This window comes from Scyliorhinus torazame, chromosome 10 (assembly GCF_047496885.1).
Source record: "Scyliorhinus torazame isolate Kashiwa2021f chromosome 10, sScyTor2.1, whole genome shotgun sequence".
NCBI lineage: Eukaryota > Metazoa > Chordata > Chondrichthyes > Carcharhiniformes > Scyliorhinidae > Scyliorhinus > Scyliorhinus torazame.
The window spans coordinates 252,585,980-252,606,143 of NC_092716.1; the positions used below are offsets into that span (position 1 = coordinate 252,585,980).

The 20,164-nt window shown below is 46.3% G+C and overlaps 1 protein-coding gene across 2 annotated transcripts in view; it reads right to left on the minus strand.

Moving 5' to 3' along the window:
* gas2a (growth arrest-specific 2a) overlaps positions 1-19,847 on the minus strand; it is a 212,536-nt gene extending 192,689 nt beyond the window's left edge. The window contains exons 1-2 of one of the 2 annotated variants that reach the window (XM_072466673.1): positions 19,492-19,847; positions 18,106-18,270 (exon numbers count right to left, since the gene is read on the minus strand). In XM_072466673.1, coding sequence (XP_072322774.1) covers positions 18,106-18,247 — 142 coding nt within the window. In that variant the 5' untranslated portion in view covers positions 18,248-18,270; positions 19,492-19,847. Of the gene's footprint in view, positions 1-18,105; positions 18,271-18,660; positions 19,450-19,491 lie in introns of those variants that run through there. The other variant, XM_072466672.1, reaches the window with a different exon arrangement.
* Positions 19,848-20,164: the final 317 nt, after the last annotated feature.

Genomic DNA, 20,164 nt, shown 5'->3' on the forward strand with positions numbered 1-20,164 from the left:
CAAGCCCACACCTCCACCCTATCCCCATAACCCAGTAACCCCACCCAACACTAAGGGCAATTTTGGACACTAAGGACAATTTAACATGGCCAATCCACCTAACCTGCACATCTTTGGACTGTGGGAGGAAACCGGAGCACCCGGAGGAAACCCACGCACACACGGGGAGGACGTGCAGACTCCGCACAGACAGTGACCCAAGCCGGAATCGAACCTGGGACCCTGGAGCTGTGAAGCAATTGTGCTATCCACTATGCTACCATGCTGCCCCAATCCATGAATCCTGCCCCAATGTCAACACTTAGGGCATGAAAGTTAATTTGTGGTGGGTTTTTCAGGGAGTTCCTTCCGGCTCTGCCAGCGAGTGCTATTCAATGACACGTAGTCACTTTTTTGAGCCCTGGTGAGTTTCTCATCGGTTTAGCCACACTTATTTTTTAGCACTGGGGAGCTGAACACAGAGAACGGGCCGCCATGTTGAAAGGGTGCCCCGATCTCTAAGTGAGCTTGTGGGTCCCCTACACCCCCCACCCATGGGCAATGCCACCTCCACACACAAGGGCACTACCCCAGATCCCCCAAGTGAGGATACCAGCTATGGGGTCCCAGGTCCTCCCCTTTTCAGGTACCCCAAGCTCCCTAACTGCATCCCCTCCCTTCCAGGACCCCCAGCCATCAACCCCCAACTTCCCGGAGGCCCCTACTTACCTGACCTGCACTCTCCCACCCTTCAAAACCCCCTCCACTCACATATCATGGCCAAGGCCCCCCCTCGCCCTTGGCAGTGCCACCCTGGCACTCGGGCATCCTTGCATTGCCACCCTGGCACACAGGCAGTGCTCCTGCTGGCTTGGCAGTGCCATTGGGCACCTTGGCAGTGCCATTGGGCACCTTGACAGTGCCAAGATGGTAGTGCCAAGATGCCAGCTGTGCAGTGCCAAGGTGTCCAGATTTCAGGGGGAGGGGCAGGGAGCCACCCTGCACTTACCCTGACCACCCTGAGGTCTCTGGTGGCCCGGGAGAGCCCCCCCACCCCCGGGGCGGTTCTGCCTGGTCCACGTTTGATTGGACCAGCTCTGATCAGCACCCGGCTGCAGCCTCCCTGGGGAGGCCGGTGAATCGCGGGAGACCAGTGGATCCCACGCAAGTGGGTCGTAAGTAGGTTTGAGGCAGGTTTCCGAATCCGCGTCTTGCGGGACTCCGGAGACTCTTGGGTGGCATGGAGGGTGCCGGGAGCCTCGCTGGAGGGCTTCCCGGCATTCACTGGTCGCATTGCACTCAAGCGAGAGATCAACGCAGCCTGAGGTTTGCACCCTTAGTCTCAGGAATGGAAAATTCCGCCGAGGACCTCCAAGGCTAAACGGAAAGTTCAGATCAAGCTAATAAGAAACTTCCACAAAAGCACCAGCTACTTGGGCACATGTCAATCATTAAAGCAAGTGTTTGAGTGCATATCACTAGACTGCTAGGGACTTAAAATTGGCTGTAGGCCGGAATTCTGCAGACGTTGGATTCTGTGTTCCTGCTGGCAGCGCATCCCCGCCCACAGGACTCCTGGCGGAATGGAGTGTCTTCAATGGGAAATCCTATTGACACGGGTGGGAACAGAGAATCACGCTGCCAGCGAACAGTGCACCGCTGAAAAACATGCGGCTGGAGGAGGAAGAATCCAGCCCATAGACCAAGAATTATTATTTTAAAACAATAGGCTTCAAACTGTAATAAAGACAGGATATTATCCAAACAACAGCCAAAATTAACCAGGGAATATTTTCGAAGGTAGGAGAGGGAAATATATAAGCAGCTATGATTGACAGCTCAAGGAATCAGGAGATATTTAGCTCCTCACATAGATAATAGGAGTGCAATTTTTTTTTCTTTATAAATTTAGAGTACCCAATTCTTTTTTCTCAAATAAGGGGCAATTTAGCATGGCAAAACCACCTGCCCTGCACATCTTTGGGTTGTGGGGGTGAAACCCACGCAAACACGGGGAGAATGTGCAAGCTCCACACGGACAGTGACCCAGAGCCGGGATCGAACCTGGGACCTCGGCGCCATGAGGCAGCAATGCTAACCACTGCACCACCGTGCTGCCGCTAATAGGATTCAATGATGTAACACTCCAAGTTAGTAAAACGGGACAAACAGTAAATGCTTCTGGAATAATATTACAAAATTTCCCAAAGGTATCAAACACTGTGGCCAGGTGACTAAGATAGGGAAAATGGACAGCATTTAGAAAAGATCTCAATGAATTACATTACGGATGCTGTCAGTTAATGTGATACTGTTATCAGTTTAAGTCTAATCAATTACTGTGATTTATCTCAAGGATATTGAGTGATAAATTGAAACAATTTATTTTAGCTGAATAGAAAGTCTATTCCATTTGACTGAAAATCACTTAAGTCAAAATATTGGAAAATCTGAAGTTGAGTTCTGAGCTAAATTCAATATAAGTTCAGGATTTATAATTTGTGAATGATATTTGCTATTCAAAGGATATTTAGTTGAGATTTTGAGTGTAGACTAGAAATACTGGAATTGTTACTTAAACATGGATGAAGATTGAAACAAATTTTCCAAAGAGCAGCAAGAGATGTGTGTAATAGATTTCCAATGAGAACAGTTAATGATGATTAATGTTGTGAAAAGGTATTGAATGGCTATTTGCTTTAGAAAAACAAGGAAAGTTACATAGATAGGTTTTGACAACAATGCTCAAATAATGCATTGAAATTTCAATCACAAAATCATAACCTGCAAAATGTATCGAGTTAAGATTGAACTTTAGAATGTTAGATGAATATCTTAACAACATTATGGAACAGAGAGAAACCTAAAGGGTCTTTATCCCAAAGTTTGGAGGTGGGAGCATAGTGAACAAGTATCCAGAGGCCCAGGGTTATGCTCAGGAGACGTGACTTTGAATCCAACCACGGCAGATGATGAATCAATACTAACGGAATCTTGGTCCATAACCTCCTGGTTCCTCAAAATCGCATTTCGGGGGTACCACAAGTATGCGCTGGGGAATTGCTCTAGCAAGTTCCCACATAAGGCCACTCCTGACAAATGTCCAGAAGTGCTAACTTCCACTGGGTAATTGTGTATCACTGGGAACCATCTAACAGCAGCCATTTAAATCACTAACTTCAGAGGGTACGGCCAAGTTGGTATCAGGACCGGTACAGGCTTGGAGGGCCAAAGGGCCTCTTCCTGTGCTGTATTGTTCTTTGTTCTTGTTCTTTGGTTCTGCCAGTTTTACCTTGATAGTTACTCTGAAAGTGTTGGAAGGAAAAAAATCCAACTCCAGAGTGACTATTTAAAATACTGGACCGAGCCTTGCAGTGGACACCCGCACACATACGGCTCCCCCAGCGGATCCCCCCCCCCCCAACGCCGAACTGACCAGGACCCTCGCCCCACCCCTTCGCTTCCCGGCCTGCCACATCCCAGCATCCAACCTCTCCGATGCGAACCCCTTCCTTGTCCGACCCAACCACCCCCCTTCTGGTCCAAATCCCCCTCTGGTACAACGCCACCGCACCCCCTGCTGGACTGAGCCCTCCCAGACTGACCCCCCACCGGTCTGACCCTTTCCCCATCCTACCTGGTCCGATTCCCCTCCCGGACTGACCCCCCCCCCCAGACAGAGCCCCCTAACTCTGATCCAACCCACACCCACCCATGCTACTCTTCGGAAGTTGTAGGCCCTGGTATTTAAGTATCTAATGATGACCATGGAACCATGCGGTTCACTCATACTTCCTTTGAGAATAAAATCTGCCGTCCTTACCTGGTCTGGCCAACATGTGGCTCCAGATCCACAGCAATGTGATTGACTCTGAAATGGCCTCAGTTGTATCAACCCACCACAAAGCCAATAACAAATTAAATGAAACCTGACATCAACCCTGGCACTGAAAACGACAACAAACTCAGCCTCGTCAACCATGCAATCTCCTGCTTATTAACATATTGTGGTATGTGCCAAAGTTAGGAGAGCTGTCTCACAGGCTAGTCAGGTTACAGCCTGAGAGTCATATTTATGGAATCAGACCTTACAGGTAATGTCCCAGACACCACCATTACCATCCCTGGGTCTGTATTGTCCCAGACAGACCTGGCATAGGTAGCGGCAAAGTGATATACAAGCAGGAGGAGGTTGCCCTGGGCGTCCTCAACATTGACTCCAGCCCACGTGAAGTCTCATGTCATCAGATCAAACATGGGGAAAGAAAGCACTTGCTGATTACCACACACCGCCCCCCGCCCCCACCCTGCCAACCTCCCAGGCCCCCCACCAAGCCAGCGATCAACCCTGGTTCAATGAAGAGAGGTGGAGGGAGCAACACCATGCATATCTAAAAATGAGGTGTCAACCTCATGAAGCTACAACTCGAGTGAATGATCCATCTCGGCCTCCTCTGGAGGTCCCCAGGATCACAGATGTCAATCTTCAGCATACTTGATTCACTCCCCATGATGCACACCCCACCAAACAGCTGGATGCACTGGACACTGCAAAGGTTATGGGCTCTGATATTATTCTGGAAATTGTGCTCCAGAACTTGCCGCATCCATAGTAAAGATGTTTCAGTACAGCTATATCACTGGCATTTACCCAGCAATGTGGAAAATTGCCCAGGTATCTCCTATACACAAACAGCAGGACAAATCCAACCTACCCAATTAACAGTCCATCAGTGTACTCTTGATCATCAGTAAAATTATGGAAAGGGTCATCAACAGTGCTATCAAACTGCACTTGCTTGGCAATAACCTGCTCACTGATGTTCAGTTGGGTTCTGCCAATATCACTCAGCTGATGACCCCATTACAGCCTATGTTAATACATGGTAAAACGAGCTGAACTCCAGAGCTGATAGTGTCCCAAGCCCAACCACCTTTAGCTGCTTCAACATTGGCCTTCTTCCATCATAAGATCAGAGGCGGGGAGGTTCGCTGATGACTGCACAATGTGCAGCGTCATTCATGACTCCTCAGGTATGTAAGCAATCCATATCCCAATGCAGCAAGAATTGGACAATATCCAAGCTTGCACTGACAAGTGGCAAGTAGCATTCATGCCATACAAGTGCCAGGCAGTGACCATCTCTACCCACGATCTCTTGACATTCAATGACATTACTATCGCTGAATCCCGCACTATCGACACCCTGGAGGTTACCATTGATCAGAAACTGAACTGGACTCATCATATGAATAATGTGGTTATAAAAATAGGTCAAAGGCTAGGAATCCTTTGGCAAATAACTCACCTCCTGACTCCCCAAGACCTATCCGTCATCTACAAGGTGAAAGTCAAGAGTGTGATGCAATACTCTCCACTTGCCTGCATGAGTCAGCTCTGACAACACTCAAGAAGCTTGACACCATCTAGGACAAAGCATTTGATTGGCACCCCATGCACAAACATACAACCACTCTACCACCGACGCAGAGTGGCAGCAATGTGGATTTTGCACAAGATACACTGTAGGAACTCACAAGGCTCCAAAACCCACAGCGGCTACAATCTAGAAGGACAAGGGCAGCAGGCACATGGGAACACCACCACCTGCAAGTTCCCCTCCAAGCCACTCACCATTCTGACTTGGAAATATGTCGCCACTCCTTCTGACTCCTTTCACTGGGTCAAAAAGTAGAACTCCCTCCCAAACAGCACTGTGGGGAGACCCTGTGGACTGCAGTGGCTCAAGAAGGAAGCTCATACCACTTTTACAATGCTAGTTATGGATGGCAACAAATGCTGGCCCATCTAGCAATGCTCACATCCCATGAATGAATAATAAAAAAGGTTTACCTATTGTTATCTGCTTCCATTTGACTTCAAGGAAATTACAGAAGTCCATAACAGCACAAATTGTATATGCAAGGAGCCATGTTGATTGGTCTATCTCATTTCAGACTTTTATATTCCTTAATAAGCACTAGATCTCCAAGCACTCACAAATCTACCAACACTGGAATGGCTGTGACTCAGATACATGGTGGCCAGTAATGCAGGCTCACTCACTGCTATCATTGCTCTTTGGGCATCATGTGCATTTCTGGTGAACAGTGCACGAAAGGCAAGCTATATGGCATCAACAGGTAATGTTTTCAGAAGGGAATGGGAATGCCTTTGTCCCTTAGCCCACCAAATATGGCACCAAGCACATCACTAACAAAAGATGGCTGCATGTCCACAGACTCTGGGTTGGTGATAGAGTCCAGCTTTATTCATAGTTTTATTCATATAGGTGTTAGTTGAATGCATGTAGCTAGAAGGTAAAAATATTAAAAGTGGCTTGGCTGTTAGAATTCAGTCATTGTCTCATATATTGAATTAACCATTGTATTCCAGCGTATTCAGGACTAAGAATGTATTGTTCTCAGTCTAATCAACTAATCCATTTCTCGCAAGGTCTCCGCCATGTAACATGGAAAGTGTGGGAAACATATTCAGTAATTTTCTTAAGACTGCGTATGCAGATGCTAAGCTAGTTTTGATAGGCACCAGTCAATCTTAAGTAATGTCCAATGTTCGATTAACAAATCTAGCCAGGACCTGGCTTGACACAATTCACACCTCTTTAACCTGGGGTTACCCCATCTCTGGATCTGTAAAGATTTAATCACCTGCTAATGCTCGTATTCCAAGCATTGTCTGGCATCTTTGAATCTGTCTATATATATGTTTCTGGAACATACCACTTCATTCACCTGAGGAAGGAGCAGCGCTCCGAAAGCTAGTGACATCGAAACAAACCTGTTGGACTTTAACCTGGTGTTGTAAGACTTCTTACTATTCTCCATCCCAACATAGTTCCCATTTTTATCTGCTTGAATGGGAAATCTATGTGTAATAAGTAACAATAAATGGCAAGGGAGGATCTTGGAATAACTGTACTATACATGTGGTTTGCAGCTTTATCAAGCAATCATGTGACACTGTATGGAATTAGATTGTCAATTATTTTATATATGCCCCAAATTGTACAGTCTGTTTGGCATACCTTCAAATAACTCCACAAACTATTTTTACTCAACCAGCAAACTTTAATTGCAATGAGGGCAGCTAACGTTTACAGTCTGGATGACTCTTTGTCAGATGGACGACTGGGTAACTCTTTGACGAAGAGTCATCCGATTCAAAACATTGGGTGTGATTTACCGGCCGCTAGAATCGGGACGGGACGTTGCTGGTAGATCCCACGAGAGACTTCTTCCAGGATTCCCGACGGTCGTTAGACTACGCAAGATCTAACAAAATCTTGCAAGATGTTGCGCTCTGGATCCTACCCACAATGGGCATAGTTAAGTGAGCTTTACCGATGCCAGATCTACCCAGCGTCTGGGATCAACCAGCCTCGCCGAGGAGACCCCAGCCGGACACCATTTAGCACTGGTCCCCACAAACGGGGACCGGGCGGAACGGCATTTGGGGTGGTCTCCCAGGCGATCGTAGGCCCCTGCATGGTTAGAATCTGAACCGGGTGGTACGCTGGCACTGATAGTGCCACCCAAGCACCGTGGCACAGCCAGCCTGGCATCAAATCAGTGCCACCTTGGCACCCTGGCAGTGTCACCTGTATGGCAGTGCCAAGGTGCCCAGGAGGCATTTTGTCCACGCCAGGGATCAGATCAGGGGGTGCCCTACTATATTTGATGGAGTGCAGGGGGGTATCTAGAACCCGCAACAGGTGAGTTGGGGCTTTGGGGGAGTCCGTGGGTCGCAACGGAATGAGGGGGGGGAGAGGTTGAGAGATCGGAGCGCCATTTCGCACTGCCAAGTGGAGCTCATCATTGCAGGAAATATGACTGAGACTGAGTGCGGCCTCTGCGGGGTGTTCCCCTCTGAGGCCCGGAAAAAAACAATGCCGTTAGATAGCGGGGTCATTCTGGCACTTGGCCCCATTAGACCCACCCAGAACGGATTGTTTTGTATCGTTAGATCGTGCCCATTAGCTCCCTTCTCACGCCACAGATGCTGTCAGACCTGCTGAGATTGTCCAGTATTTTTTGTTTTTGTTTCGGATTCTAGCTTTCACAGTAATTTGCTTTTATTTTAAACTTTAATTGTAGTTAGGCTCTATGTAACTCATATTTCCCTTTCTGATACACGTTAAAATGCTCATATGCAAGTTCCTAGTTAAATTTAGGAAAGCAGCCACATGTTCTTGAAATCACATTTAAAATGACGTAACTTCGCAAGCCCACGACTAACCAAGTGGTCAGCATAGCCTGCCTGCTCAAGTGCCTATATTTAGGCTTCAACTTATGACCCACTACCCATGACATTTTGAATCAAAAGCAAGACTACTACTGATCCAACTGGCACTACATATAATTATGGTGTCATGCAACTAATATTCTAATGTATTTTTTGGTTTCTACAGGTATTTTACATGATCCAGTCAGAAGGCACAGACACCTTCAAGAAACAAAAATTTTAATAATAATCTTTTATTATTGTCACAAGTAGGCTTACACTAACACTGCAATGAAGTTACTGTGAAAATCCTCTAGTCGCCACACTCTGGCATCTGTTCAGGTGCGCAGAGGGAGAATTCAGAATGTTCAATTCACCCAACAAGCACGTTTTTCGGGACTTGTGGGAGGAAACCGGAGCACCCGGAGGAAACCCACCCAGACGCAAGGAGAACATGCAAACTCCGCACAGACAGTGACCCAAGCAGGACAACACATTGCCTTACTTTGACCACCTGCCACAAGCAACAGAGCAGATAAACTTAGCCTATGAGATACATCTAAGGTCCATGCATCTATCCTGCCTGAATTGGTCAGTATTAGAAAGAAGAAACATGTGACAATAGGAGTAGAAAACATGCTGGCCAAAGAGTCAGGTCATAACTTTCATCAATTGAAGAGCCTGGAGATTTAGATATCATAGGCCCAGCTTATTAAAAAACAATCATTACTTTTCAAGCACAGTTGTCTTCTGCTGTCATTTCAGTTTGTTCACAGCAACCTGCAAAAAATGACCGTTAGTGTGCAGGAGTCACCAGAGGCATCTGCAGAGTAATGCAGAAAGGCTTCTCAGCACTGCAGTGCACTGTGGAGTATATACTAAATGCATAGGCACCTGCATTGGAATGATAGCGGATGTCCTGTCCATTTGCAGAATATCACATCATTGTTCAGACTGCTGCTACAGAAGCCTTGTACCCCACTCTGTAACATTTCTTTCCCCATTAATTTATGGGATGTGAGTGTCACTGTCAACATTTATTCTCCATCCCTAATTGTCCTTGAGATACAACTGAGTAGTTTGCCAGATCATTTCAGAGGGCAATTAAGAGTCAACCACATTTCAGCAAAGACGGAAAATGGCTGCTTCTTTCCAGGGACTATATCTGCAGCTCGATTCAGTTCTGATGTTAGCTGTCTCTCTCACACTCTCTCTCTCTCTCCAGTCAGGGTTTTGCAGTTATACTATTTCTTTCCCTTTGATGTTATTTACCCTGTGGAGTTGGCTTTTGGCATGTGTATATCCATTTCCTTACCTCTCCACTTTGATATTATCACCTCTACAAGCTCCATTGTGTTCACTCGTCACTTATCTAAAATATTTGTTTTCCACTGACAGGTGAATTCGCATCTCATCATTTCTCTAGAAGTCTGCCTCGAATCAAATCACTGCTTTACTGTGTTTTTTAATTTTAATGTTCCCCAATTCTTAACAACAGAATTGCTAATCGTTATATTGAAAAAGATCGTAAAGATTTTCGTTTTGAATGCAATTACAGAGCGTCCAGGGCAATTCTTCCTTCTCCATGTATCTTTCTAATTTCATCAACTTTCCTCAGCTTATTTAATCTGATACGAAAGGTTAGAAATGACCAGAGAGTAAAATCTCTGAGATCAGAAAGCATTGCAACATTTACCTGACCCCTAAATATGATTCAAATCAAACAACAACTTAATTTGAAAGGTTACATCAGTCGTTTTGGTCAGCGGACTTTAAAATGTTCCCATGGTCACCACAGACATGAAAATATAGACCTATAGGGGGGAACTCTCTGATAATGGGGCTATGTCCCCACACGTACGAGAGAACGGGCGCGAATCACTCTGAAACTGTCCTAGGAGAAAGTTTCGATTTTGCAGGGGGCTAGCAAGGCCCCGGAGTACTCCTCGCAGCTCCGGCTGCCGATACGGGGCCCTGCACTTCCGCGCGACATGGCGGCCCCAACAATATAGGCCCCCCTCCCCCACATCGCGTGTGCCCGCCGATCAGTGGTCCCCGATCGCGAGCCTGGCCGTTCTGGAGGCCAACCCCACCACCCCGCACCCCACCCCGGTGACGAATCCCCCGCCCCCCCACCAGGGCGGCCGTGGACTAGGTCCACAGCCACCACTCCGACCTCCCGCTGGGAGGAACCATGAGTGAACCACGCCGGCGGGATCTCGGCCAGTTGTCGCGGGGGCCTGGATAGAGTGGACATGGGGAGCATGTTTCCACTAGTAGGAGAAAATAGGACCCAAGGGCACAGGCTCAGACTGAAGGGACGATCCTTTAAAACTGAGGTGGGGAGAAATTTCTTCAGCCAGAGGGTGGTGAATCTGTGGAACTCTTTGCCGCAGAAGGCTGTGGAGGCCAAATCACTGAGTGTCTTTAAGACAGAGATAGATAGATTCTTGGTCAGCGGACTTTAAAATGTTCCCATGGATTAATATGGGGATCAGGGATTATGGGGAGAAGGCAGGAAAATGGGAATGAGAAACATATCAGCCATGATTGAATGGTGGAGCAGATTTAATGGGTCGAATGGCCCAATTTTGTGCTACAACTGCAACCTGCTGGGAGAGCCTATTACACCAGCTGTCTTCAGGTAGTCCCTACCCTGGTATGCCCAACGAGTGGTTCATGGCTAAGTGAAAGGGGAAACCAAAAGCATTATTCTCACATCATAGTACCAATGCTGGGCCTGAACCTACTACAGGTGCAGATCAATTTAAGAATGATGGAAAGCCCAGGATATCCTAGGAAGCCTGAAGGCAGAAAACCCATGGTCTTTTTTTATTCATTTACGGGATGTGGGTGTCGCTGGCTAGGCCAGCATTTATTGCCCATCCCTAGTTACCCTTGAGAAGGTGGTGGTGAGCCGCCTTCTTCATAGAATCATAGAGTTTACAATGCAGAAGGAGGCCATTTGGCCCATCGAGTCTGCACCGGTTCTTTGAAAGAGCACCTACCCAAGCCCACACCTCCACCCTATCCCCATAACCCAGTAAACCCACCCAACACAAAGGGCAATTTTGGACACTAAGGGCAATTTAGCATGGCCAATCCACCTAACCTGCACATCTTTGGACTTTGGGAGGAAACCGGAGCACCCGGAGGAAACCCACGCACACACAGGGAGAATGTGCTGACTCCGCACAGACAGTGACCCAAGCTGGGAATCGAACCTAGGACCCTGGAGCTGTGAAGCAATTGTGCTAACCAGTATGCTACCGTGCTGCCGAATTGAACCGTTGCAGTCCATGATATGCAGTTACACCCACAGTAGGGATGAAATTCCAGGATTTTGATCCAGCAACAGTGAAGGAACGGTGATATATTTCCAAGTCAGGATGGTGAGTGACTTGGAGGGGCACCTCCATGTGGTGGGGATCCCAGGTATCTGCTGCTCTTGTCCTTCCAGAAGGTAGTGGTCGTGGACTTGTAAGATGCTGTCTAAGGGGCTTTGGTAATTTCCTGCAGTGCATCTTGTGAACGGTACACGTGGCTGCCACTATTCGCCAGTGGTGGAGGGATTGAATGTTTGTGGAAGGGGGAGCAATCAAGTAGGCTGCTTTGTGCTGGATGCAGTCGAGCTCCTTGAGTGTTGTTGGAGCTGCACTCATCCAGGCAAGTGGAGAATATTCCATCACATGCCTGACTTGTGCCTCGTAAGTGGTGGACACTCTTCAGTCTTTGGGGTGTCAGGAGATGAGTTATCCGCCACAGGATTGCTAGCCTTTGACCTGCTCTGGTAGCCACAGTATTTAGATGGCTAGTCCAGTTTATTTCTGGTCAATGGTAATTCCCAGGATGTTGATAGTGGAGCATTCAGTGGTGGCAATGCCATTGAATGTCAAGGGGGGTTGGAACCTCCCCTGTTGGAGATGGTCAAATCCTGGCACTTGAGTGACATGAATGTAACTTGCAACCTGCCAGCACAAGGCTGAATATTCTCCAGATCTTTCCACATTTGAACATGAACTGTTCCAGTATGAGGAGTTAGGAATGGTGCTGAACATTGTGCAGTCAACTGCAAACATCCCCACTTCTGATCTTATGAGGGAAGGAAGTTCTGTGATGAAGCAGCTGAAGATGGTTGAGCCTAGGACACTATCCTGAGGAACTTCTGCAGTGATATCCTGGAACTGAGATGAATAATGTCCAACCATCACAACCATCTTCCTTTGTGCCAGGTATGACTTCAAGCAGCAGAGAGTTTTACGCCTGATTCCCATTAACTCCAGTTTTACTAGAGTTGCTTGGTGCCATACTCGGTCAAATGCTGCCTTGATATCAAGGGTAGTCGCTCGCCCATCACCTCTGGAGTTCAACTCTTTTGTCCATGTTTGAACCAAGCCTGTTATAATGGTCAGCTGGTTATTGCTGAGTAAGTGCTACTTGATAGAACTGTTGATGATCCCTTCCATTACTTTGCTGATGATTGAAAGTAGACTGATAGGGTGGTAATTGGCTGGCTTGTATTTGTCTTGTTTCTTGTGTACAGGACATACCTGGGCAGTTTTCCACATTTCCGGGTAGATGCCAGTGTTGTAGCTGGAACTGCTTGACTAGGGGCTTGCCAACTTCTGTAGCACAAATCTTCAGTACTATTGCTGAGATATTGTCAGGGCCCATAGCCTTTGCACTATCCAATGCCTTGCCATTTCTTGACGTCATGTGGAGTAAATCAAACGGCTTAAGATTGACATCTGTGATGCTGGGGACCTCTGAAGGATATCGAGATGGATCATTCACTTGGCACTTCTGGCTGAAAATTGTTGCGAATGCTTCAGCTTGATCTTTTCCTCAGATGTGCTGGACTCCTCCATCATTGAAAATTGGCTCCACCAGCATTCAAGGAGGTAGCAGGACTGCAGAGCTTTGATCTGATCCTTTGCTTGTGGAATTCCTTAGCTCTGTCTATTACTTTACTGCTTATGCTGTTTGACACGCAAGTAGTCCTGTGTTGTAGCTTCACCAGGTTGACACCCTCCTGCACTCTTCATTGAACCTGTGTTGATTCCTGGCTTAGTGGTAATTATAGAGTGGGGGATATGCGAGGCCGTGAGTTTACAGATTGTGGTTACGTACAGTTCTGCTACTGCTGAAGGCCCACAGCACCTCATAGATGCCCAGTTTTGAGTTACCAGATATGTTCTAGCAAGATGGGACTTTGTCTCCACAAGGAATGTGGGTAGGTCACTCCTACCGATACTGTCATGGGCAGACGTATCTTCAGCAGGCAGGTTTGCGAGGATGAGGACAAGTATGTCTTTCCCTCCTGTTGGTTCCCTCACCACCTACCGCAGTTCACTCCAGCAGCTATGTCCTTTAGGACTCAGCCGACTCGGTCAGTAGTGGTGCTACTGAGCCACTTTTTGTGATGGACATTGAAAACCCCCTACCCAGAGTATATTCTGTGTCCTTGCCATTCTCAGTGCTTCCTCCAAGTGGTGTTCAACATGGAGGAGTACTGATTCATCAGTTGAAGGGGGACAATATGTGGCAATCAGCAGGAGGTTCCCTTTCTCCAAATTTGACCTGGTGCCATGAGACATCCTGGGGTCCAGAGTCAATGTTGAGTACTCCCAGGACAACTCCCTCCCAGCTGTGCTGGCACCTCTGTTGGGTCTGTCCTCCAGGTGTGATGTTAGTAAGATGCCAGTAAGGAGGACTTTGCAGGGTCGACATGGCGAGGTTTGCCACTGTCATTTCAGGTGCCTAGGTTGGCACCGGGTGGTCCCGTCCGATTTAATTCCTTTTGTGTGGCTTGTCAGGCCATTTCAGAGAGCATCTAAGAGTCAACCACATTGCTGTGGGTTTGGAATCACATGTAGGCCGACCAGGTAAGGACAGCAGGTTTCCTTCCCTAAACCAGTTGGGTTTTTACAACAACCAACAATGTTTTCATAATCATCATTAGACTTTTAATTTCATGCGTTTATTGAGTTTGGAATCCAGGTCCCCAGAGGATTACCCTGGGTCTCTGGATTACTAGTCCAGTGACAATGCCACTACGCCATCACCTTCCCTAACAGATCTTTATTCATTTCTAATCTTCACTTATCATGGGGAATGCCAATTTCCCAGGCACAGATGTTATAGTCCAGTTCGAGACCGTTAACATTTAAAAAGAAATCCAAATACTTGATATTAACCAACAGAACTACATCATACAATTTCAAATAAAGCAAACTTTAATGTGAATGTATTAAAGATACATTCTTTGAAGCAAAACAAGCACTATTAACATAATAATATGATTTATAACTGTTATAGGTTGTACACCCAGGATTACTTTCTACTTTCCCCAAGAATTCTCTTATCAGACACATCAATCGTAAAGTTAATCAATCCATAAAAGCAACCCATAAGTATGTCCCAATCCCTCTGCAGAATCTCCTCAGCACCAACTATTCTCTGAGGTAAACATTTCACAGAGTCATAGAATCCCTACAATGCAGGAGACTATTCAGCCCATCGAGTCGGCGCCAACCTTCCGAAAGACCCTACCTAGACCCAATATCCCGTCCTATCCCTATCCCTTTAACCACACCTCGGGCGAGATTCTCCACTCCCGCGCCGAAGTGCCCACGCCGTCGTGAACGCCATCGAGGTTCACGACGGCACAAAACGGTCACTATCCCGACCGATTCAGGGCCCGATAATAGGCTAGGAGCGGGGCCGCATCATTTACAGCGCCAGGCCTTGTCGCCGCGTAAAGGCGGCACCGCATACATGATGCGGCCGGCGCCGCATAACTGCCGTCACCCGCGCATGCGTGGTTGCCGTCCTCTCCAAGTCCGCCCCGCAAGAAGATGGCAGACGGATCATACGGGGCTGCGGAAGAAAGGAGGTCCTCCTTCAGAGAAGACGGCCCAACGATCGGTGGGCACCGATCGCGGGCCACCCCACATTTGAGGTACCCCCCGGTGCAGGATCCCCCCTTCCCCCCCCCCCCCCGCAGGCCGCCCCCCCCAGCGTTCCCGTGCTGTTCCCGCCGGCAGCGACCAGGTGTGGACGGCGCCGGGGGGAACCCGCCGTTTTGGGCTGGCCACTCGGCCCATCCGGGCCTGAGAATAGCAGGGGTGCCGGAGAATCGCCATTTTGGGTGTCTCGGGCGATTCTCCAGCCTGCGGCCCGCGGAACTCGACGGGGCCGTTCCCGCCACTTGGGAGAACTGCAGGAGGGCATCGGACCGGCGTCGCGGGAAATTTTGGCGGCCCAGACGATTCTCCCAACCTGCGCGGGGGTGGAGAATCGCGCCCCTCAGCTTTGCACACTAAGGGGCAATTTAGCGTGGCCAATCTACCCAACCCGAACATCTTTGGACTACGGGAAGAAACCAGAGCACCCGGAGGAAACCCATGCTGACACAGGGAGACTGTGCAAATTCCACATTGACAGTCACCCGAGGTCAAAATCGAATCCGGGTCCCTAGCACTGTGAGGGAGCAGTGCTAACCACCGTGCTGGTTTTCATTGATCTTCTCTTGACTATGTATGCCTCAGTTCCTTGTGGTCACTTTTCCAATGCGCTCAAGCTGTTCTGCAGGTTACTTTATTTTGCAATAAGAAACTGTGAAGCCGACTGCAAATTCTCCCACTAGATTCAAACTAGGCTTTCTTCCTGCTTCTGTTCCCGCACAAGATTCAAAGTAAGATTAATTCTCACCCTGCAATCCATGCAGTCAATGACAAAGTTTGTGTTTTACTCTGCTCACAATGCAGGTCTGTCGAGCTGTCATTTACTCTGGCTAATTTCCTCCAGTGAGCTGCAAAGCATATGATGTAAAATTGTAAGTGAAAACATCTCCCACCAAACACCCAAATCAACTGAAACCAGGGAGCCTTCCTAACATCCACCCATCTCCATGATGGTGCAATCTGCTCTGGACTGTCCTCAAACTGACCTCTAAGTTAATTATCCTCCAATTACAATGTTATCTGATGAAATAAATGGGTTTTATGGCCTTTCAAGGTTTATTGAATACTTTTAAATGAATTTAGTTCTAACTCCCAAAACAAAAACAACTCTCTGGATTGCACCTCTTTGCAAGTAGTGTAGACATCATGGGTGGGATTTTCCAATTGCGTCTGCCCGAGACTGGAAATTCCCACCCGAGGTCCTCCAAATTTTCCTCCCGTCTGCGACGATTCCCACGGTGGGCAGGACCAGAAGGTTTACCCCCATGTCTCCAGTTCTCCAGCCAAGTTAATTTTCCTGCTGTTTTATAGCTCCCTGCCTTCAGACTTTATTGACCAAACATGGGTAACCTTTTGAAGTGCCATTGCCTTACGCGTTTTGCAATTACTAACACATGGTACTTTAATTGCCTTACCCTACAACAATAATGTTCCCAGAACTAAATATTATGTCTAAACCATGAGTATAAATGATGAACTGGATATTCACAACACAGTGAAGAGAATAATCTACTCTATAGTCTTTTCCATTCATTAGATTTTAAGTCCTCCTATGATTAAACAGCATCCCTTGCAAAATATGCATGGGGTTGGCCTTTGCCTCTCTGATAGCCTGGAGATGGATTTTGTTGAGTTGGTGTTACTCGCCAAAGGCGAGGGTATGGGTGAGTGACCTGGCAGGAATTTTTGCACCTGGAAAAAGTTAAGTTCACCATATGTGGAGTGGAAGAGGGATTAACCCCTGAGGTGGAAACCGTTTATCGACTTCTTTAAAGTGATTTGAGGTATCGGGGGGAGGGGGGGGGGGGAAGTTCTGGGTGTCTTGTTTTGTTTTGGGGGGGATGAGGGGTCGGAAAAAAAGGAGGGAGGCTTGGAATGACGGGGGTTTGGAGGGTTGGGGGGGGGGGAGATGGGGAGGGTGGATTGTTAGTTTTGTTACCTGTTGCCAAGGTTTGGCTTGCGTATTTTTGTATATGTGAAAAATGCCTTCAATAAAAATATTTCTGAAAAAAATACCTGGTAAACTTAAGAAAATTATTACAAGCCAATAATGAATCATATTATTCTAGGGTATCAATGACTGGTGCGTGATTCTTTCTTCAAGGTGAAGCAACAGTTATAAGCTTCAGCAACTTGCAATATTAACTAAACATTAATTAAAAAATAGATCAACTGTGGCATTTCTTGTACGTTATCAAGGACTTGAGTTGTACAACTGGTCTCAATACCTCAAGACAAAAAAAAACGAAGTTACCTTATTATGCAATAATATGCCAGACTTATAGCTATACAGAAATTGAATTCCACAAATAAATGAATAAGGTGCGTAATCTGGTTTAACAGACATCCAAACTACAAGGTTCTGCCCTTGCCTTTAAAAGTTCATTCTTGCCACCAAAATAGTTCTACAAAGGTCAACTGAAAACTTGTATTATTTTATATATGGACACACAGAATTAAGGAAGTAATTATGCACTGGCAAACTGGAAGGACGCAGAGATTCAACCAACACCACGATGCCTATAAAAAGAGCATCCATTTATGGGACAGGCTCGATGGGCCAGCAACCTTCAAAACTTTTTTTCCTATGCAATATTTCTGTATGTTTACATTGTACCCCACATAGTCTGGGGCTGGTTTAGCTCAGGGCTAAATAGCTGGCTTTGAAAGCAGACCAAGGCAGGCCAACAGCAAGGTTCAATTCCTGTACCAGCCTTCCCAAACAGGCGCCGGAATGTGGCGACGAGGGGCTTTTCACAGTAACTTCATTTGAAGCCTACTTGTGACAATAAGCGATTTTCATTTCATGTCATAAGAAGATACTCTGCTCAATGGCTGAACTACTTCCAAAGCTTAAAATAGTTATCATTCTCAATCATTCAAATCAAGTACCAAGCATTAAAATTATAATCTTACCCAGTAAATTTGTCAACCATAGAGCCAAGTCTTCTTTCATTGGTAATAAACTAGCTTCATGCCTGCTTGCCAACCACTGACTATATTGGTGCACATCGGACAGGCTTGGCCCAGGCTCCTTAGGACTGAATGTGCTGTACATCTTTCCTTATCCACTTGCGATATCTAACAGAAAAATAAGATAAAACAGTCTGTGACGATTCAGAAGGAATAACAACAAGTGATGGATGATGCACCATGCGCAAACTTTATTTTTGTTCAGAAGTAATTCAGTTTGTTGAGATTGCTTCAAACTCAAAATAAGAAATTACCAATGGCATCACTCATGACAAAGGATCACACATCTTCAACAGTTACTGGAGAAATAAAAAGGTTTACATCAAATTTAAAAATGATTTACTTTCATTAAGTATGAAGTACTTTTAAAAAAGTATGTTAAGTTTTACCGTGTTCTCAAACAACTGCAGTAGTCTACAAATGCCACTACACAGTGTTGCTTGCGAAAGAAAGTTCCAATTATACACTTTTTTCATGTTTCAGAAGTCCTTTTTGTACCTGAATGTGAGCTAACATCTCAAGTTCCAAGCAGCGTTATCAACAACAGTGACCTGGTTTAGTACAGTTTACAGTTCGCCTAATGGCTTGCAGCAGTCTGTTCCTTTTTCAACTGGGCTGTACGACATATTCACTTCCCTCTAAATGAACAGTGGGTTTTTACATAAGCCTGCACAGTGGGGCATTCATCGCATCTTCTCAGCAAAAGAGCAGTGTTACAACGTTTTGTTTCATCCGTAATTTAAGCTATCGAACTGATGGGGTTCTAAAGGAGCGAGTAATCATAGAAGCATCTGCAATTTCTTCAGCATTCCTTTTTCACTAATTAGTCCACGTAAACAAAACGCGCCTAAGTTAAGCTTCTGCAGTGAAAGTTAGGTGGTGATTAGAAGACAACACATGCTGACACTGAAATTACTGCTTTATTACAATTGACGTTATATTTGAAATAATAATCTGCAAACTTCGGAGCAGTCGATTAAAATCTTTCTTCTGGGGCTTTTGCAGTTTCCCTTCATAATCAGATGAACTAGGGTTGGGGTTTCACGCAAAATCTAAAACTAGAAAGACAACTCAGTGTATAACTATTAATGTATTCAACCAAATAGAAAAGATTCACACCACGGTATAACATAAAACAGCGACTTTGGATACATCATCCGTTTTCATTTACTTGGCGCTAAAATGAGACAACTGTTTCAAAACATGTTCAGCCTGCGATCAGTCTAATAATGTGCCAACGCAGTTTTTTAAGCTCTCCATATCGTTCTTTATTACTCTTAGTGTCGGGGAAGCTCTTAGCTGCAGACTAATCACTGCATTGCTCCTCACCCACTGCAAGCCGTTCCGTTCTGTAGATTTCACTCAGTTTCTTCTGCAATGCAACACTTCTGTGCGGATCGACCCTGCTGGTAAGGACGTGCAGATCGAACAGCACTTTCCACAATCCTTGCATGACGGATCCTTCACTTCGTTAAGCGTGCATCTTAGTTTGAAGCATCTCAATAGTGCCGGCTGGGAGGCGAACACCGCATTTCCTCACGTTCACATCGCCCTGTCAAACGAGAACGGAAGTCAATGGCTCCAAATACCTCTCCACTACCAAACACTGACAACGATTTACCCCTGAAATGCAGACAGCTTCAGCAGCATCTGGCAAAACCTGATTGATTTCGTGAAATGCGGTTGATTTTTTTTGTTGATTGTAGGAAAATATAAAATAATGTTAACAGGTTGATTGCAAGACATTGGGTTTTATAATAGCTGCAACTTGTTTTGGCAGTGCACAAAAAGTCTATTAATCAACCAGTTATCGCTGTCTGAAGACCGCGTTTCAAATTTGTGCTGACTCATTTTATCTGACTGATTTTTTTTTTACAGAAATATTTATCTGAGTCAACTAGCTGGCACAGAATTAACAGCGTTTTGTTCTCTTGTAACAATAGGTCAAATAACTGGCTTTGCAACTCATGTCTGCGTTACATTGCTACCTGCCACGTCCAAT